The 22,500-nt window shown below is 38.4% G+C and overlaps 1 protein-coding gene across 3 annotated transcripts in view; it reads right to left on the bottom strand.

Annotated features, from left to right (window-relative positions):
* LOC311071661 (cysteine-rich motor neuron 1 protein) overlaps positions 1-22,500 on the bottom strand; it is a 58,672-nt gene that overhangs the window by 7,995 nt on the left and 28,177 nt on the right. For 2 of the 3 annotated variants that reach the window (XR_014603906.1, XM_084096126.1), the window contains exons 5-10: positions 21,352-21,555; positions 16,682-16,810; positions 15,516-15,669; positions 9,778-9,899; positions 7,855-8,079; positions 1,491-1,709 (exon numbers count right to left, since the gene is read on the bottom strand). Coding sequence is in view for 2 of the 3 variants with exons in the window: in XM_084096126.1 (XP_083952252.1) it covers positions 1,491-1,709; positions 7,855-8,079; positions 9,778-9,899; positions 15,516-15,669; positions 16,682-16,810; positions 21,352-21,555 (1,053 nt within the window). In the remaining variant the exon portion in view is untranslated. The remainder of the gene's footprint in view (positions 1-1,490; positions 1,710-7,854; positions 8,080-9,777; positions 9,900-15,515; positions 15,670-16,681; positions 16,811-21,351; positions 21,556-22,500) is intronic. The other variant, XM_084096127.1, reaches the window with a different exon arrangement.

Here is a 22,500-nt window from a genome sequence, read left to right as displayed (position 1 = left end):
TTAACCAGTCCAGTCAACCAGTCCAGTTAACCAGTCCAATCAACCAGTCCAATCAACCAGTCCAGTTAACCAATCCAGTCAACCAGTCCAGTCAACCAGTCCAGTCAACCAGTCCAGTCCAGTCAACCAGTCCAGTTAACCAGTCCAGTCAACCAGTGACGGGGGAAGAATCAACTTCTGCGCTCCTCAAACTTTATCAGCTGCAAACTATATGAGAGGTTTTTCTATTCTATTTCTATAAAACAATCAAAATAAACAAAACAACATAAATAATTGAAAATAATACACTTACTAACATTTTATTCATAAGAACTGTGAATGTGTCATTAAATTACTGAAATATTAACTTATTTTTATTACATATTATGTGCTCCTAAAGCACTTAAATTAAATTAAAAATTAAATCATGAATCATGTCCAATTAAAATTGGAAACAAACAAAAAATTTATTAAATCATAAAAATGTTAAATTGGAATAACTTAAAAGATAAAAACAAATCAAAATTAAGCACTTACTAAAAATGTATTAAATTACAAAGACAAAATGATACTAAATGGGTTAGGTAAATGTACAATTAATAAACATTTAAAAATATAAACAAAGTGAAATTAAAAAATTAAAAAAATCATAAGAATGTAAAATTTAAATAATTTAAAATAAAACATCAACTAAAAATTAATTAAATCATAAAACACGCTCATGACGTTAAATGAATGAATTATCAACGTGTGTATTAAATTCTCTGTTTTATTACGTTTACATTTTATTATTCAATCTCTATCATCAGCAAACTACTTTTTCTAACCTATTTCTCCAAAGATTATATAAATATCTAGTCATGAAACTCTAGAGGGCACAGGTTGATCACTCCTTTACATACAATCCGCACAAGATGATTGGCCAATGCTGATCCTGCAGCCAATGAGATTGCTTGCTCAACACTGAAATACTCTGGCTTATGTTGTCTGTAAGCTGATTTACTTTGAACCCCTCCCCCTCCCCAGCTCCCCAGCTCCCCCTCCCCAGCTCCCCAGCTCCCCCTCCCCAGCTCCCCAGCTCCCCCTCCCCAGCTCCCCAGCTCCCCCTCCCCAGCTCCACCTGCCCAGCTCCCCCTCCCCAGCTCCCCCTCCCCAGCTCCCCAGCTCCCCCTCCCCAGCTCCACCTGCCCAGCTCCCCCTCCCCCTCCCCAGCTCCCCCTCCCCAGCTCCACCTGCCCAGCTCCCCCTCCCCCTCCCCAGCTCCCCCTCCCCAGCTCCACCTGCCCAGCTCCCCCTCCCCCTCCCCAGCTCCACCTGCCCAGATCTGCTACAGGATTTATGTTTGTCTATTTATGCAGCAGCAGCAGAATAGCTTACATGCTCACAGCAGCGTGTCTATGGATATATTAGCATATTAGTCCATAAATGCTCTGCAGCAGATTAACTCTGAGCCCCTCCCCAGCTCCACCTGCCTAGATCTGCTATGGGATTCATGATTTGTGATCTCATACCTGGGCAGACGGGGCAGCAGTTGTCTTTGCTCTTGACGGCAGCGTGACAGAGAAGCGGAGGACACACTTCAGCGTCGCACAGCACTCGTCCCTGTCGGCATGTGCAATGCGTACATTCATCCAGACTCCACGTCTCTCCTTCCATGTACAGTTCTCCACCCGGAGCGCGACACACCACCCTATCCAATCCCTCCAGCTGCCCGCTGCCCGACTCGTCTGCTTCACAACACACACACACACACACACCTGCTTTGAACACTTTCATCATAACTCAGAAATGTTTCTTGAACAGCACATCATCATATTAGAGTGATTTCTGAAGGATCATGTGACACTGAAGACTGGAGTAATGATGCTGAAAATTCAGCTTTGATCACAGGAATAAATTACACTTTACTATATATTCACATAGAAAACATCTGATTTACATTACAATAATATTTCACTGTTTTTACTGTATTTTTGATCAAATAAACGCAGTCTTGATGAGAAGAGACTTCTTTAAAACATTAAAGGGGTCATGACATGAGAAATCAAATTTCCTTGATTATTTTACATATAGTAGTTCTTTGTACCATTAAAACATCCTGCAAGTTTCTTAGTAAAAAAATTCCACTTAATTATATTTAATCAAGCTCCAAAAACATCTTATTTTGATATTGCGAGATCAAAACATCGCAAAACATTTGCATATGCCCGCCTCCCGAGCAAGACATCGACGAATAGTTATACATCATCACACCATAGGCCCCTCCCACTGGTGTTCAGTATCTTAACGTCATCATCCAGCTCAGTTCAGTTCTCATATAATGGTGTCAATGCAGGAGATCAATAATATTGTTGATTAAATGTCACCAAATAAATGCTTCAAAAGCAAACAGAAGCCATTATAATGACTGATGGTGATACACTGATACAGTATACAGATGTGTGTTCAGATTATAATGACTGACGCTGTCTACACTGATACAGTATACAGATGTGTGTTCAGATTATAATGACTGACGCTGATACACTGATACAGTATACAGATGTGTGTTCAGATTATAATGACTGACGCTGATACACTGATACAGTATACAGATGTGTGTTCAGATTATAATGACTGACGCTGATACACTGATACAGTATACAGATGTGTGTTCAGATTATAATGACTGACGCTGTCTACACTGATACAGTATACAGATGTGTGTTCAGATTATAATGACTGAAGCTGTCTACACTGATACAGTATACAGATGTGTGTTCAGATTATAATGATTGACGCTGATACACTGATACAGTATACAGATGTGTGTTCAGATTATAATGACTGACGCTGTCTACACTGATACAGTATACAGATGTGTGTTCAGATTATAATGACTGACGCTGTCTACACTGATACAGTATACAGATGTGTGTTCAGATTATAATGACTGACGCTGTCTACACTGATACAGTATACAGATGTGTGTTCAGATTATAATGACTGACGCTGATACACTGATACAGTATACAGATGTGTGTTCAGATTATAATGACTGACGCTGATACACTGATACAGTATACAGATGTGTGTTCAGATTATAATGACTGACGCTGTCTACACCGATACAGTATACAGATGTGTGTTCAGATTATAATGACTGACGCTGATACACTGATACAGTATACAGATGTGTGTTCAGATTATAATGACTGACGCTGTCTACACTGATACAGTATACAGATGTGTGTTCAGATTATAATGACTGACGCTGATACACTGATACAGTATACAGATGTGTGTTCAGATTATAATGACTGACGCTGATACACTGATACAGTATACAGATGTGTGTTCAGATTATAATGACTGATGCTGATACACTGATACAGTATACAGATGTGTGTTCAGATTATAATGACTGACGCTGATACACTGATACAGTATACAGATGTGTGTTCAGATTATAATGACTGATGCTGTCTACACTGATACAGTATACAGATGTGTGTTCAGATTATAATGACTGATGCTGTCTACACTGATACAGTATACAGATGTGTGTTCAGATTATAATGACTGACGCTGATACACCGATACAGTATACAGATGTGTGTTCAGATTATAATGACTGACGCTGTCTACACTGATACAGTATACAGATGTGTGTTCAGATTATAATGACTGACGCTGATACACCGATACAGTATACAGATGTGTGTTCAGATTATATTGACTGATGCTGTCTACACTGATACAGTATACAGATGTGTGTTCAGATTATAATGACTGACGCTGTCTACACTGATACAGTATACAGATGTGTGTTCAGATTATAATGACTGACGCTGTCTACACTGATACAGTATACAGATGTGTGTTCAGATTATAATGACTGAAGCTGTCTACACTGATACAGTATACAGATGTGTGTTCAGATTATAATGACTGATCCTGTCTACACTGATACAGTATACAGATGTGTGTTCAGATTATAATGACTGAAGCTGTCTACACTGATACAGTATACAGATGTGTGTTCAGATTATAATGACTGAAGCTGTCTACACTGATACAGTATACAGATGTGTGTTCAGATTATAATGACTGATCCTGTCTACACTGATACAGTTTACAGATGTGTGTTCAGATTATAATGACTGACGCTGATACACTGATACAGTATACAGATGTGTGTTCAGATTATAATGACTGAAGCTGTCTACACTGATACAGTATACAGATGTGTGTTCAGATTATAATGACTGATCCTGTCTACACTGATACAGTTTACAGATGTGTGTTCAGATTATAATGACTGACGCTGATACACTGATACAGTATACAGATGTGTGTTCAGATTATAATGACTGACGCTGATACACTGATACAGTATACAGATGTGTGTTCAGATTATAATGACTGACGCTGTCTACACTGATACAGTATACAGATGTGTGTTCAGATTATAATGACTGAAGCTGTCTACACTGATACAGTTTACAGATGTGTGTTCAGATTATAATGACTGACGCTGATACACTGATACAGTATACAGATGTGTGTTCAGATTATATTGACTGATGCTGTCTACACTGATACAGTATACAGATGTGTGTTCACATTATAATGACTGACGCGGATACACTGATACAGTATACAGATGTGTGTTCACATTATAATGACTGAAGCTGTCTACACTGATACAGTATACAGATGTGTGTTCAGATTATAATGACTGATGCTGTCTACACTGATACAGTATACAGATGTGTGTTCAGATTATAATGACTGACGCTGTCTACACTGATACAGTATACAGATGTGTGTTCAGATTATAATGACTGACGCTGATACACTGATACAGTATACAGATGTGTGTTCAGATTATAATGACTGACGCTGATACACTGATACAGTATACAGATGTGTGTTCAGATTATAATGACTGACGCTGATACACTGATACAGTATACAGATGTGTGTTCAGATTATAATGACTGACGCTGATACACCGATACAGTATACAGATGTGTGTTCAGATTATATTGACTGATGCTGTCTACACTGATACAGTATACAGATGTGTGTTCACATTATAATGACTGACGCGGATACACTGATACAGTATACAGATGTGTGTTCAGATTATAATGACTGACGCTGATACACTGATACAGTATACAGATGTGTGTTCACATTATAATGACTGACGCTGATACACTGATACAGTATACAGATGTGTGCTCAGATTATAATGACTGACGCTGATACACTGATACAGTATACAGATGTGTGTTCAGATTATAATGACTGATGCTGTCTACACTGATACAGTATACAGATGTGTGTTCAGATTATAATGACTGACGCTGATACACTGATACAGTATACAGATGTGTGTTCAGATTATAATGACTGATGCTGTCTACACCGATACAGTATACAGATGTGTGTTCAGATTATAAAGACTGAGGCTGTCTACACTGATACAGTATACAGATGTGTGTTCAGATTATAATGACTGACGCTGATACACTGATACAGTATACAGATGTGTGTTCAGATTATAATGACTGATGCTGTCTACACCGATACAGTATACAGATGTGTGTTCAGATTATAATGACTGACGCTGATACACTGATACAGTATACAGATGTGTGTTCAGATTATAATGACTGAAGCTGTCTACACTGATACAGTATACAGATGTGTGTTCAGATTATAATGATTGACGCTGTCTACACTGATACAGTATACAGATGTGTGTTCAGATTATAATGACTGACGCTGATACACTGATACAGTATACAGATGTGTGTTCAGATTATAATGACTGATGCTGTCTACACTGATACAGTATACAGATGTGTGTTCAGATTATATTGACTGATGCTGTCTACACTGATACAGTATACAGATGTGTGTTCAGATTATAATGATTGACGCTGTCTACACTGATACAGTATACAGATGTGTGTTCAGATTATAATGACTGACGCTGATACACTGATACAGTATACAGATGTGTGTTCAGATTATAATGACTGACGCTGATACACCGATACAGTATACAGATGTGTGTTCAGATTATAATGACTGAAGCTGTCTACACTGATACAGTATACAGATGTGTGTTCAGATTATATTGACTGATGCTGTCTACACTGATACAGTATACAGATGTGTGTTCAGATTATAATGATTGACGCTGTCTACACTGATACAGTATACAGATGTGTGTTCAGATTATAATGACTGACGCTGATACACCGATACAGTATACAGATGTGTGTTCAGATTATAATGACTGACGCTGTCTACACTGATACAGTATACAGATGTGTGTTCAGATTATAATGACTGAAGCTGTCTACACTGATACAGTATACAGATGTGTGTTCAGATTATAATGACTGATGCTGTCTACACTGATACAGTATACAGATGTGTGTTCAGATTATAATGACTGACGCTGATACACTGATACAGTATACAGATGCGTGTTCAGATTATAATGACTGACGCTGTCTACACCGATACAGTATACAGATGTGTGTTCAGATTATAATGACTGACGCTGATACACTGATACAGTATACAGATGTGTGTTCAGATTATAATGACTGACGCTGTCTACACTGATACAGTATACAGATGTGTGTTCAGATTATAATGACTGACGCTGTCTACACTGATACAGTATACAGATGCGTGTTCAGATTATAATGACTGACGCTGATACACTGATACAGTATACAGATGTGTGTTCAGATTATAATGACTGACGCTGTCTACACTGATACAGTATACAGATGTGTGTTCAGATTATAATGACTGACGCTGTCTACACTGATACAGTATACAGATGTGTGTTCAGATTATAATGACTGATGCTGTCTACACTGATACAGTATACAGATGTGTTCAGATTATAATGACTGACGCTGTCTACACTGATACAGTATACAGATGCGTGTTCAGATTATAATGACTGACGCTGTCTACACCGATACAGTATACAGATGCGTGTTCAGATTATAATGACTGACGCTGTCTACACTGATACAGGTGTGTGTTCAGTTTCTGATGGACTCCATGCGCTTGAGTCTGCTGACAACAGGACAAATGGAAGAGTTAGGGCTGCACGATTAATGCCCCACCGCAGAAGTACAATAATGCGCATCATTCCAGGAAATCCCTATCGCTATAGCTGAATAAACATAAGATTGAAACGCTTTGATTAAACATGACTTATAAATACACGACTGCCTTATTCTGTGTAAAAAGCACATCATCTCACAGAAGGAGGAACTCAACTGTCGTTATGAAGTGAGTTTGGAGTAAATGCATGTTATTAAATGTTGTCTGTTGTCGGACAAGAGGTTCATAAATGCTTCTCATGTTTTGGAAAGATGTTTGACGTTTGTTGCTTTTTCAAATGTACGTTATAAGTGACTCAAACTCACAGTGCTTTCAGATGGAGCAGCGTTTACAGAGCCGTACGTCACTGACAAACTGCGCATAAAAAATAATCGCAGCCTTTGCGCAATAAGCCATCTCAATTTAAGTGCGATTACATGTAAATTGCGATTAATCGTGCAGCCCTAGGAAGAGTGGAAAAATATGTTTGTTCAGAGCATTTGACTGAACCATAATGTAATGGAGTTCGCAAAGAAACCTTAGTTGACGGATGAAGCAGCGACTGTATGAATCTGACAGCAGCTGCATCACAAACCGATAAGTGAATGATGGGATTTAGTATACTATTTAGTAAAAACCTTAGTAGCCAAATTGGTCAGTGAGTGAAAAAGTTCATTTCAAACCCTGGACAATAGTGTATCAGGACTCTCCTCATGACAGATGTGTGTGTGAGTGTGTGTGACGTACCCTCACAGCCGGGGCAGCACTGCTCGGGTCTGAGCACCGGATGAGCACAGCTGGGCACCGGGCAGGAGATCAACACACACATCTCTCGGCCGGCGTGGCAGAAACAGTCCCGGCATCCGTCGTGCCACACGTCTCCCTCCTCGACGCGCCGGCCGCCGGCCGACAGACAGAAGCTGGAGGAGATCGTGACGGAGGAGACGGTGCTGGAAACACTCCTGTGTGAGTCTGAGGACAGACCAATGAAGGACAACATTCAACATAAAAGTCACACTTTATATTACTAGGTTTTTAATTATTTAGTACAATGTAAAAACTATGTACAGTTCTCAACATTTGAAGTGGATCAAAACCTTTCATTAAAGTTATACATGATTTTTACCCATTATTGTCTTAGGACAACTTTGATGAACTTTGATTCACTTCAAATGTTGACTACTGTACATAGTTTTTACATTGTACTTTAATTTATTTTTAATGGTCTGCTTTTAAAGATGTAAGATATATAGATGGAATTACAGAAATTATTTTCAAAATTTCAGTAAACATGGTAAAAATTACAGCTATTTTATTATGGCAAAACAAAATACTGTAATCAGTGTTTTTTACTATCATTGATATACTATTATATAGTATTTATTTTTATGTTTCCCGTTTTCATTTTAGTTTTAGTCGTTTTGTTTTTGTCATTTTTACTTGTTTTTTCAAAATATGTCTGTATAGTTTTTATTAATTTTTGTTTCAGTTGTACTTTGTTATTTTACTACAAGTAAATGTTGCAATGAGCTGAAAGATTATTTTTTATATTTTATTTTATTTCAAATAATAAAAAAGTTTTTTTATGGATTTAGTTTAAAAAAAATGTAAAATCAGCATAAATTAAAGCCAGTACAACTAAAACCCAATATATTAATACTTGACCATTTAAATGTCATTAGTACTGTTAGCATATTAGAATGATATTATCATAGTGTAATATGAATATAATATCCTATTTTAATCCCTGTCTCCACCTGAAATAACATCCTCTAAACGACTGATATTTTGCCAGTGATGAGTTTATAATTATGCTCTGGATCAACAGAACTGAATGAAAGCCTGTGTTTGATTCCTTTAAGCAGTTTTAGTAATGAAGTTTTCATCTCTCTAAATATTTAAACACTAAAAACTGATCCAGATGTTTGAAAATAGCTGATCTGAGTTTACGACGTGCGTGTGACCAAACATAAGCGCCGACGACTAAAATACACTCCGCAAACAGACTATATTTACACAGAGAAACACAATGAGGGCATGAAACCGAGATGACACAGTTAAAATAACCTGCCCACAAACCACTCAAGCAAGTCCTTTAAACTTGCAAATAAGAAGTGTCATCAGGTGAAAATAACTAGAAATCACATTATTTTTCTCATAATCTCCACAACAGAATCAGCTCTTTTCTCTAAGTGTCTGAAACACTGGATTCAGTCTCTCTAAGCTCCGCCTCTCTGAGAGCTGCTCTGCTCTGATTGGTCAGATGGCCCAGTCTGCTGTGATTGGTCAGAAAGCAAGTGCTCATTATCATATCTGAATCTCAGCTCTTGATCACAGTGATGCGAACAGTAACGATGGCGTGGGTTTTACCGTATAAATCTCATCAAAGTGGAAAACAGCGTCTTCTCGACATGAACAACACGAACCAAACTCTTCCAGTCTCAGATAAACTACAGTGTTTGAGGCGGGGCCAAGAGACGCTGTTCAGCCAATCAAGACCAGGAGGCTGGCATTATGCAAATGAGTTACAAACCTAAGGTGCATAGTATACGTTCCCTTGCATTGTTTGTGCATATGGAGGTTTTATAAATCGTTTGCTGGAACATCTCTTGATGAACGAGCCCTCATGACCTCTGACCCCCACGGTCCTGCTCTGAACCTCGAACTCACCTTCGCACACACACACGCTGCAGCCCTTTCTGCTCTTCTTGAATCCGTCGACACAGTGTTTATCGCAGGTGAACGGAGGACACCTGACGCACCGGCACATCTCACACCCGTGTTTATTCCTCCTGTGGGAGAAACGAAAGACACGCCATCAGCTTCTGTCAATAAAGCGTATTACAGACACATTCTATCTCAAAGGTGCAGTGTGTGATATTTAGGAGGATCTGATGACAGAAATGCAATATCATATACATCACTGTTTTCAGTGGTGTATAAAGACCTTACATAATGTAAAATTGTGTGTTTATTAGCTTAGAATGAGGCGTTTCTCTCTACACACACCGCGGGTCCGCTTACATCCACATGTTTCTACGGTGGCCCCGAACGGACAAACGTGTTTCGTCACTATGTTGTTCTTCGTGTAAAGAAGCGAGCTAAAGTCAGCGAATAAAACACTGACACAATGATGAACAAGTCACAATAATATTCACAATTACATCATTTTACTGAATAATCAAGTAAACATAATTTCTTAATTTATCTTTGTAAAGAATCCTCATTGCTGAACTGGCTACTCTCTGCTGTCTCAGACGACGACATCACTTCCTGTCGGCCACCGTAACTTCTGTTGAGTGCAATTCACAAACTCACCACTAGATGTGCTAAAACTTACACACTGCACCTTTAAGTCTTAAGGTAAGATCTGACAAGTTAATTTAGGATTTTTCACAAATTCGTATTACAGAAGCAAATCTTAAGTTGATTTAGGATTCTTATCCTATCTTACAAAATCTCATCTTATCTGTAGTTAGGAAATCTTAAATCCCTCCATCGAGTTCGGTAATCAACTCTCAGGTCTGTTACCAAGCAACCAACTAAGAGCAAACAACTTCTGTGGAGCAAGACGGAAAAACTCAGATAATAGAAATAACTGAGATTATAATAAGAAACAAAATAAGTGGTGCTTTTCATTAAGTAAAGTACTGATAAGCTTGGTAGAAAAGGCAAAGCCTAATCCTTTTATTTCATAGGAGTCTGTATTAGACAGGGTTACATTTATTATTTCCAAAGTTGCGACAGTTTTTAGGATTTTTTGTGGAGTTAGGAAGCTTCTATAACACCCTTTTCCTATCTGTAGATAAGATTATGCACTTAAGAAATGTCATTTTTGTACTGGCTTTTGTCCTATATGTGACCCTGGATCTCAAAACCAGTCACGAGTCGCACAGGTTTATTTACACACAGGCCAACAATACATTGTATGGGTCAAAATTATAGATTTTTCTTTTATGCCAAAAATCATGAGGATATTAAGTAAAGATCATGTTCCATGAAGATATTTAGTAAATTTCCTACTGTAAATATATAACACATGTATTTCTGTGAGTGAATGCAGCACAATCGCCAACATAAATGAACAACTTTAAAGGAGATTTTCTCAATGTTTAGATTTTTTTGCCTCAGATTCCAGATTTACAATAGTAAATATTGTCCTATCCTAACAAACCATACATCAATGGACAGATTATTTAATCAGCGTTATATGATGTATAAATCTCAATTTCAAAGAATTTACCCATTTGAAATTGCCATGGTTACCAAAACATATAAGATAGGCCTCTAAAGTTGGTCTCTTTCTGTAATGCACCCCGGGTCACGAGTTCACCAGCACTAACCAGCAGAAGCGCAGCTCGACTCCTGTTTCCAGTCCAGACCCACTTTAACTTCTAAGGGCGGATGAAAGCACGTCTCACGATACCTCATAATAATGCAGGACACTTTTATGCGTACAGCGTCGTGATTCATTAAAGCTTGGGCGCGATACACCGGATCCAGATGCTGGCGCGGGTCTAACGGGCATCTGGATCTGCTTTATTCTGCTGCGTATGAGCTTCACGAGTCCAGAAACAGGTCAGATCGCTCTAACACACACCTCTAGTGCCCTCGCTAGGGGACAATATCATGAGGACTGTATTTAATACCACCTAATGAGGGTGAAAAATTACTGGGTTTATTTATGCTTACATGTCAAAAAGAAGCTGAAAATGAAGTATTTTATATTTATTCTGTAGAGCTGCTTTACAGTTGAATTGAGTTTGCGTTAAAATTAATGAACTTCGCAACATCGAAACTTATTGAACTGAACTGAATCAACATTGAATCAAATGAATTGAGCTGAATAATCACTATTGCTTCTGTAGACCTGCAGCGGAAAATAATAATAATAATAATAATAAAAAAAAAAATATATATATATATAAAACTCTAAAAATATAGAATTTTATTATAGAAATATATTCAAATAATATTATAGCCTATATTTTTTTTTATTAAACACAATTATTTAAATATGGATAATCACTATTGCTTCTTCTGTAGAAAAAAATCCACTGCCATTATAAAGCTGGGAAGAGCCAGGATATTTATTAATATATCTCCGATTGTACTCGTCTGAAAGAAGAAAGTCATACACATTTACACACACCCTCATCAGACCGTGAGTAAATCATGGGCTGATTTTCATTTTAAAGAGAACTACTCCTTTAACTAGAATCAAACACGTCGCTGGACAGCGCGCAGTCGAGGAGTACAGTACACACACACAGTCGAGCTTTAACGTTTTCACTGCTGACTCGACACACATTCCAGCGGCCCTTTACGTCCTGTCAAATCCAATGACATTTTAGTCCCATTGAATAGGGGAAACGATTTAAGACCCCTTTTGTGCGGAGTCCGACTCGTTCGACTGTGTAAAATGTCAGTGTAAACAGTCACTCGTTCTCTGTGACACGCAGGACTCAATCATTCATCTGGACCATAACTCAGAGATGCAGAGCCACGGTTTCATATTCCAGAATCACTGAGAAAAATGCTATTATGGCTGGCAATTCATTGTCATACGGAAATTATGATTAACAACTGAATGTTATATTATAGCAAATAATACTGATTAATAAGCTAAAAAAATTGATTATTTAAAAAGCATAAATACTTTTAAGGCAGCATTTTTTAAGGTGGGCTGATTAATCTGATTAGATGATCTAAATATGATCTCCTCAGTGCCGTTGCATAATATTAATATTAATCATTTTTTTTTAAAGTTTAGAATTACAAATAAAGTGAAAACGTTCCAAAGCGCTTTTGCAAATCATATATACAACAAACTCAGATGGTCCCAGTTAATATGGAGCGTTCATATAATGGACTACTACACCATACAAATGTGCATTTCATAGCTTTTATATATTCATATATATAATAATATATAATTTCCCTTATTTCGATAATAATACGTGATTGGATTTATAGTGCACAATGCTCACTATATATTCATCACTATTATAATCACGTCAGGCCTAATTTGGACAAAATCAAGAACCACACTGGTTGCAACAAACTCCTTAAGCGAAGAAAACCTTGTAAAAATGATAACTATAAACACATTATCGAAAAGGGTTTTCTGAACTCAATGGGTTTGTTGGAACCGGCTAAAGATTAGAAACATTAATAACAAGAGATATTAGAAACAGAAGAGGATCGTCTTCCTCAAACGGTCATGGTCTTCGGGTCTGTTTCCAGATCTTTGTTGCATCTGTTTATCTTCCTGGCAATAACCGCCAGCAACAAACGCTCAAAGCAGAAGATGATCTCGACATGAGCCACTATAAACAGGGATTTCCTCTAGAGCGAGACGAAAGACGGGGCTCAAACTTCTAAAAGGTTCTTCAGAAATGATCCCGGAAACCCTCCGCCCCCCCGAGGGAGCTCAAATCCCGGGTATCCAGTGAAAATCTATCCTCTCCATCCTCCACTGGGGGCTCGTGGTTCAGACACCAGTGAAATCACACCTCACGCTCACATACTGACGCTTTTGTGTTGACGTGCGTTTGATGATCGGTGTGTTGAAATGAAAGCAGAGTGTGAGGAGAGCAAAGCGCCCAGATGTTTGACCAGGTTCACGGTGATGGGGGGGGGGGGGGGGGGGGGGGTGTTGGAAACACTGAGGAAACATTGTTTTAACCCTGTGATGAGGTTGTTTTTAACACTGGATCAAAATTGTTTAAATCCCTTTTAACCCTGGGTTAAGCAATGTTTCACACTTGTATTTAGACAGTGCATTTAAGGGTTCAAATTATTTTAATCTATTTTAACGCTGGGTTAAATTAACCTTGGGTTACATTTATTTACACTTGAATTTAGACAGAAGATAGCACTTAAATTAACCATAGGTTATTATTGCTTGGATCACTTTTAACCCTGGTTTAAAAAATGTTTCACACTTGTATTTAGACAGAGGATAGCACTGCTTTTAAGAGTTAACATTATTTTAATCTATTTTAACTCTGGGTTAAATTAACCCTGGGTTACATTTTTTACACTTGTATTTAGACAGAAGATAGCACTGCAATTAACCCTATGTTATTATTATTTGTATCACTTTTAACCCTGGTTTAAGAAATGTTTCACACTTGTATTTAGACATTTAACCCTAGGTTAAAATTACTTTAATCATGTTTAATGCTGGGTTTAACAACGTTTCACACTTGCATTTAGACAGGGGATAGCACTGCGTTTAAATCTGGGTTAAGATGATTTTAATATTTTTTTATCCCTGGTTTAAGAAATGTTTCACACTTGTATTTAGACATTTAATCCTAGGTTAAAATGACTTCAATCATGTTTAATGCTGGGTTTAACAACGTTTCACACTTGCATTTAGACAGGGGATAGCACTGCATTTAACCTGGGTTAACATTATTTTGGCCAGTGATGAGGTCAGTTTAACCCTGGGTTAACATTATTTAGGCCCGTGATGAGGTCAGTTTAACCCTGGGTTAACATTATTTAGGCCCGTGATGAGGTCAGTTTAACCCTGGGTTAAACAAAGTTTCACATCGATATTCAGACAGAGGTTAGCACTGCACTTAACCCTGGGTTAACATTATTTTAACCCTGTGATGAGGTAATTTTAACCCTGGGTTAAACAACATTTCACACCAATATTCAGAGGCTAGCACTGCGTTTAACCCTGTGTTAACATTATTTTAACCCTGTGATAACACTTTTAACCTTGGGTTAACAATGATTCACGCAGATATTTAGACAGGTTAGCATTGTGTTTAAACCTGGCATTACATTATTTTAACCACATGACAAGGTCATTTTTAATCCTGGTATAACACTATTTTAACCCTGTCCTGTCATTACATTTAACCCTGGGTTAAACAATGTATTACATTTGTATTTAGACAGAGGTTAGTGCTAGGTTTAAATCTGATTTAACACTATTTTTAACCCAGTGATGAGGTCACTTTTAACCCTGGGTTAACACTATTTTAACCCTGTGCTGATGTCACTTTTAACCCTGGGTTAAACAATGTGTTACACTTGTATTTAGACAGAAGTTAGAACTGTGTTTAATGATGGGTTAAGATTATTTTAACCCTGGGTTTCACACTTTGAAAGAGGTTAATGGTGCCTTATCGCTGCATTTAAACGTTCTAGCCATGTAACCAGTTCCAAAAATATATAATGTAAAATAATGCAGTGTTAAGACGATATAGTTAGCAAAAGACAACTTAGCATGACCTTGCTCAATGCTTACTTAATTAAAAATCCATGTGATAAGTGCATGAATTTATGCTTAAATTATACTTCTGATATTTGGGTCTGAGATGAAGATACTGGTAATGAACAAGACAACAAGATGCTTTCTGCTGGGTGCAGAGATGTCAACTCACACGTATCCATAAGGGCACGTCTTGCTGCAGGTCATGGGCCGGCACTTTAGCGCAGATACGTTACATGCACACACTTCACAACCGTAGATGTCTTTATCATAACCCATGGGACAGTCCAGAGAGCAGAACAACGACACATCAGGACAGGTTTCATCTGAAAAATAAATTATTTACATACAGTCAAACCAACATTTATTCAGACTCCTTCAACATTTCTCACATCATCAGTTTATTCGCTATAGTTTAGAAAATGGTAATAAAATATGAGCAGAACTCAGTTGATATTTGACTGGTTTTGTCCGTCCTTCTGTTAGACTGTCTCACACATGAATTATGTTGAATATCTGTCAGCTGTTAAATTTAACTACACAATTAGATAATACCAGTTTAGCTCAACCAATCACCAAGCAATGCTTCATTGTGTTCAGTCTGTGTGTAAAAAGAGCATTAGCAATTAAAGAAAACACACTTCAGCAAAACATGATCAGCTCAAAGTGTCCGAATCATTTTTGGGCCCAAATGGTCACTGTATGAAGAGTTATTGGGTATAATATGTCACAGTTTACTTTATTTTGCTCTCCTCACTCACATAAATGAACTATAGTGTCCTGATCACACTAGTAAAACAATATAAAATATTATATCTGGTGTCTGAATAAATGTTGGTTTGACTATAGAAAAGATGATCAGTGAACAGTCAATACACAACAATACACGCTTTACAGAAAAAGCAGAACAGAAAGTAAAACTGGTTAAAAGTCAAATCTAATTATTTTTTATTAGCAAAACCTACTGATGCTGCCAGTGGTGCAGATAATCCTCATTTTTAAAATGATGTTAGTGTTGCACATTTTCTAAGAACTACATGTAATTCTTCGGAGCAGTTTCCAGTCCCATGAGCACCGTGATGCCCAAGCGTCCGACTGACCCGACACTGACTCAAACTCACATGAGAAAAAAGCTCCAGCATAATTTCTGTCATGGGGAATATTGTTCATATTTGTGAGGTGGATTCGTGTCTGAGATCATTATTGCTCGAGTCAGTGTTTGCTTGTGTTGCGGGCCGTTGGCACTTTCTCAAACACAGACTTGGGAGTATGCTGGAGCGGTTTGCACGCAACACAGTTCTCATGGGTTTGTGTGTGTGTGTGTGTGTGTGCACTCACTGCTGACACACTGGCACAGCAAACACCCGCTGGGATCTTGCTGGAAGCCGAACGGACACTCGTTCCCGGAGAGAGAGCAGTTTTCCAGCGGTGGGCAGAGCAGCGGACTCACCGTCTCGTATGACGGCTCTGGAAGAGAGAAAGTTATTGTTTCTTTTCACAATTAACGAAGCTAAAAACAGGAAACATATCAGTAATGCAGCTGGCATAAGTGTTTCTATATCCTCTTCTGCTCACCAAGGCTGCGTTTATTTGACCAAAAATACAGTAAACATATTATTACAATTAAAAATCGCTGTTTTCTATGTGAATATACAGTAAAGTGTAATTTATTCCTGTGATCAAAGCTGAATTTTCAGCATCATTACTCCAGTCTTCAGTGTCACATGATCCTTCAGAAATCACTCTAATATGATGATTTGATGCTCAAGAAACATTTATGATTATTATCAGTGTTGAAAACAGTTGTGCTGCTTCATATTTTTGTGGATTCTTTGATAAATAGATTTTTTTTTAAATGTTTGTGTTTACATAATATATGTGTTACATAATACACACTAATGCATGTATATGTTGAAGAATTTTTATTTATTTATATATCAAATATTTATATTTATATATAAATATATATATATATATACATGCAAATATTTCTTAAATATATACATGCATATGTGTGTATTTAGATATACAAAATAATTATACATAATTACACATAATATATTATGTAAACACAAACTTTGGTTTCACTGTATTTTGATGGTCCCTTTAACACATTCTGTTGTCTAGAAGTAACATTGCACCTACATGTCTACTAACTCTCATTAGAGTATTAGTAGAGTATTAGTAGACTGGTAGGGTTAGGGTTAGAGTAAGTTGACAGAAGTTAGTAGTTACAGTACTTGCAAAGTTATAGTCAGTAGAGTGTCTGTTGGAGGACCATCACAATAAAGAGTTATCAGATATTAAGCAGACAGTACACTAATACTCTAATGAGAGTAAGTTGACATGTAGTTGCAAAGTTACTTATAGTCAACAGAATGTTCAAAAGGGACCATCAAAATAAAGCGTTACCCAAACTTTTATTTTGGATGCGATTAATCACGATTAATTGTTGCCCAGCACTCGTGTATATACTGTATAAGACACATAAATCATTTTTTAGATGAATTTTAGTCTTAACAAGTAAACATGTAAACAACTCATTCTGGGATTTGCTAAATGCTAAATGATCCAATACCTCCCATACGTTGCTTATGAAGACATTTAGAATAACATAAGATAAGATTTACAGGGATCTTTGGATGTGATTTCACTTCGACTATTTTCTACTTTCCAGAGACTCTAGATTTCTAGATTAATAGCTGTGATGCAAACAGATGTTTCTGGTAAACACGGGTGAATGTTGCAAGACGTGCGTGTTGACGTGAACTGTAGATGCATCTGTTGTTTGGCACAGATCATGTGATTCGATCCGGGGGTCTCTCGCTACAAACGCATCCTCACAGTTTTACTGTTTAACTGCAAACAGAAGCGTCCGGTTTGCATCGCTTACACATAAACACAGTGCAATTACATGCGGTGATTCTGCTCGTCTGACAGCCGTGATGAACGAGTGTCGGTGAAACGGCCTTATGAGGCGAAGCTGCTTTTCTTTTGATTTTCTCTGAATCAAACACAAACCTCAACAAGATGCTTTTGTTCTAGAGGAACACGCTGCGATCCCACATGTGCAAAACCACCAGCTGTAAACACGCTGGCACGTCCGCAGGTAAAGAGGTGCGACTAATTATCCTTCCAGAAAATCGTCATGTATAATTAAGGACAGCAGGTGAAGGCAAAGCTTCTGTAGGCCACAGACGCTAGTGAGCACACGTCAGCTCCAGCTATAATGGGCTGTGCGTGCGTGTGTGTGTGTGTGTGTGTTTCAAGAGCTCCAGATACAATAAACCTTTGGCAATATCTGGAGCTACCGCTAAACAGAGACAGATTCCAGCCTGTAGCAACTGAACCTGTGCTTCCATTACAGCGGCTCAACTAACATACTGTATATATATGTGTGTATATATGTGTGTATGTGTATACAGTAGTCAACATTTGAAGTGGATCAAAAAAGTTCATCAAAGTTGTCCTAAGACAAGAACGGGTAATGTTCAAAATTCATGTATAACTTTGATGAAAGGTTTTGATCCACTTCAGATGTTGACTACTGTATACACACACACACACACACACACACACCATGGTCTGTCTGAATACTCGATTCTGATTGGCTGGAAGGTGTGCACTGGTAGTTCCAGTCAGTTTAATCACCATTCTCTCTCTCTCAATAATTAATTCAAATAAATGCTAATTATTGAACTGATTTAAAGCGAGCAGAGCCCTTGATCTGAACGAGCCGTCACTGATGAAAATAACCATCATGCAAACATCAACAGCAATGCTGGATGACCGTGGTATAACCGGGATAATCCACGGATAGCTGTGCATTAAACGAACTGAATCTGCATTGGGCGTTTGTTTGACTTCACGTCATGCATTAAAATCAGTTAATGCACAGCCAAGTGTGTATTATTAGTTTTTTATATATATTTTTTATAGATACACACACACACACATCACCTAATTATTTTATATAATATTTGATTATATACTTCATTAATTAGCAGGTTTTTTTTCATAAAATGAAATGCCCTCAGTTACTGATAATATATCTCTCTGTCTTCTTTAGTGATGTCATTTCCTGTTTGCCACCGGGTCAGAACCCCCACTGAAGGGTCGTGATCTTTGTGACTTAGTTTTGAAGAGCTGGAATATCTTCAGAGTAACAGTGAGGAGTCGACACTGCCTTGTCCATATACACACACTTGTACACACTTGTGCACGAGCCCTTAATGCACACTAAACCCACACTATCTCCAACACCGCCTCAGAGCTAAGCGTATCCCAGCATGCATCATGTTCGGGAACTCATGTGCCCCTGAAATTGCGAGATGTTGAGGAAAACATTCCACTGTAATTTAAAATAATTAGATCTAATTTGGTAGTAAAAACAAAGTGTTGCACGTTTTATTGGTGCAAAGATGAGTATGGTGTGTGTACGCCTATTTTGTACAACATTTGCAACTGTTTTTATCACTTAACATGTAGAGGTTTATTTAAAAATGCAAAGTATTGAAAATATAATAAATAAAAGCTCTGGAAACCCTTGCATTTTTTGCAAGGCTATAAGTGTGTCCTATCGAGTAATCAGAAGTTCTACACACACTTGCAGTCTTTACGCCTTCTTGAACACTTGGGCCAAATAGAGGAGATACGTCATGCAAGTGGACAAGTGGTCGAGTGAAGACCGCAAGTGTGTGTGTTTGGACAAGGCGTGAGTCTCTATTCACACTCGGGCTGTTCACTCCTGTCCACTTCATGTGTTTCTGTGATCGGTTAGCTATCCGGTCGTGAAGAGACCCGGTGTAAACGCTCTCCGAAACACATTTAAATCTGATCGCTCAAAGCACTTCAGGAGGTCAGACGAACCTGGACAAGTGTAAATGCATCCGGTGAAACCACATATGTAAATGTTACTCCTCCCAACAATGCTAAAAAATAAGAGTGTGAGAGCATACTCTAATAGTATGTTCTGTAAATAATGCTAAAATAACACTGTGCATTACAAGAATAAATGGAAAGTGGGTATGAATTCAGACAAGAATCTATTTCTAGCTCAAAGGTATGAAAAATAAGTGAAAGTAAATCGCAGACGCTTAACACACAATCATCTTCATTAAGTAAAGAAACGAATGATCTTCCAGTGCTGTTGCCGCTCTCTCCTATTGCGGTCTTTGATTTTGAACTGAGCTGATGATCATTTAAATGCAGCTCGTATCTGTTGCTTTCAGTGACGTGAACTCTGTAAATCTGCATATAGTGCGGGAACTGAAGATCAGATTTATATCCGTTTTGCGAACACACATTTATGTGACCAGGAGTAAATGGAATCTGATAAATCAGATCTAAGAGAACGTATGAAGTGACCCGGTGTAAACCGGCCCTAGGGTGTGAATGTGAATCGCTAGTGTGTGTGTTGCTCTGTAATTAGTAATATAGACATAGAAATAGATATAGAAATAGATATATAGATATAGAAACAGATATAGAAATAGATATATAGATATAGAAACAGATATAGAAATAGATATATAGATATAGAAATAGAAATAGATATAGATATAGAAATAGATATAGAAATAGATATATAGATATAGAAACAGATATAGAAATAGAAATATAGAAATAGATATAGAAATAGATATAGAAATAGATATATAGATATAGAAATAGATATAGATATAGATATAGATATAGAAATAGAGATATAGATATAGATATAGATATAGATATAGAAATAGATATAGATATAGAAATAGATATGATATAGAAATAGAAATAGATATAGAAATAGATATAGATATAGAAATGGATATAGAATAGATATAGAAATAGAAATAGATTTAGAAATAGATATAGAAATAGATATAGATATAGATATAGACATAGATATAGAAATATAGATATAGACATAGACATAGACATAGATATAGAAATAGATATAGAAATAGATATAGATATAGATATAGATATAGATATAGATATAGATATAGATATAGATGTCGTACCCTCACAGAACGGACAGCACTCCCCGGGGATCTTGACCGGGTTCTGGCAGCTCTGTTTGCAGGCCATGGCGGTGCAGTGCGGTTCTCCATCCACACACTGGCAGAACGTGCAGTCGTCCTCCTTCCACTGATCCTCGTGCGCTCGCAGTGTGTGACTGACCCAACAGCTGGCCTTCGAGCTGTCCACCGACAGCAGCTCCACATCTGCACACACACACACACACACACACACACACTCCTGTTACTCGTGCGCTCGCAGTGTGTGACTGACCCAACAGCTGGCCTTCGAGCTGTCCACCGACAGCAGCTCCACATCTGCACACACACACACACACACACACTCCTGTTACTCGTGCGCTCGCAGTGTGTGACTGACCCAACAGCTGGCCTTCGAGCTGTCCACCGACAGCAGCTCCACATCTGCACACACACACACACACACACACACACACACACACACACACACACACACACACACACACACACACACACTCCTGTTACTCGTGCGCTCGCAGTGTGTGACTGACCCAACAGCTGGCCTTCGAGCTGTCCACCGACAGCAGCTCCACATCTGCACACACACACACACACACACACACACACACACACACACACACACACTCCTGTTACTCGTGCGCTCGCAGTGTGTGACTGACCCAACAGCTGGCCTTCGAGCTGTCCACCGACAGCAGCTCCACATCTGCACACACACACACACACACACACTCCTGTTACTCGTGCGCTCGCAGTGTGTGACTGACCCAACAGCTGGCCTTCGAGCTGTCCACCGACAGCAGCTCCACATCTGCACACACACACACACACACACACACACACACACACACACACACACTCCTGTTACTCGTGTGCTCGCAGTGTGTGACTGACCCAACAGCTGGCCTTCGAGCTGTCCACCGACAGCAGCTCCACATCTGCACACACACACACACACACACTCCTGTTACTCGTGCGCTCGCAGTGTGTGACTGACCCATAAGCTGGCCTTCGAGCTGTCCACCGACAGCAGCTCCACATCTGCACACACACACACACACACACACACACACACACACTCCTGTTACTCGTGCGCTCGCAGTGTGTGACTGACCCAACAGCTGGCCTTCGAGCTGTCCACCGACAGCAGCTCCA

The sequence above is a fragment of the Abramis brama genome (assembly GCF_963993115.1).
Source record: "Abramis brama genome assembly, chromosome: 21".
NCBI lineage: Eukaryota > Metazoa > Chordata > Actinopteri > Cypriniformes > Leuciscidae > Abramis > Abramis brama.
The sequence above is the reverse complement of the archived record's forward strand: the minus strand, read 5'-3'. Positions and strand labels throughout refer to the sequence as shown.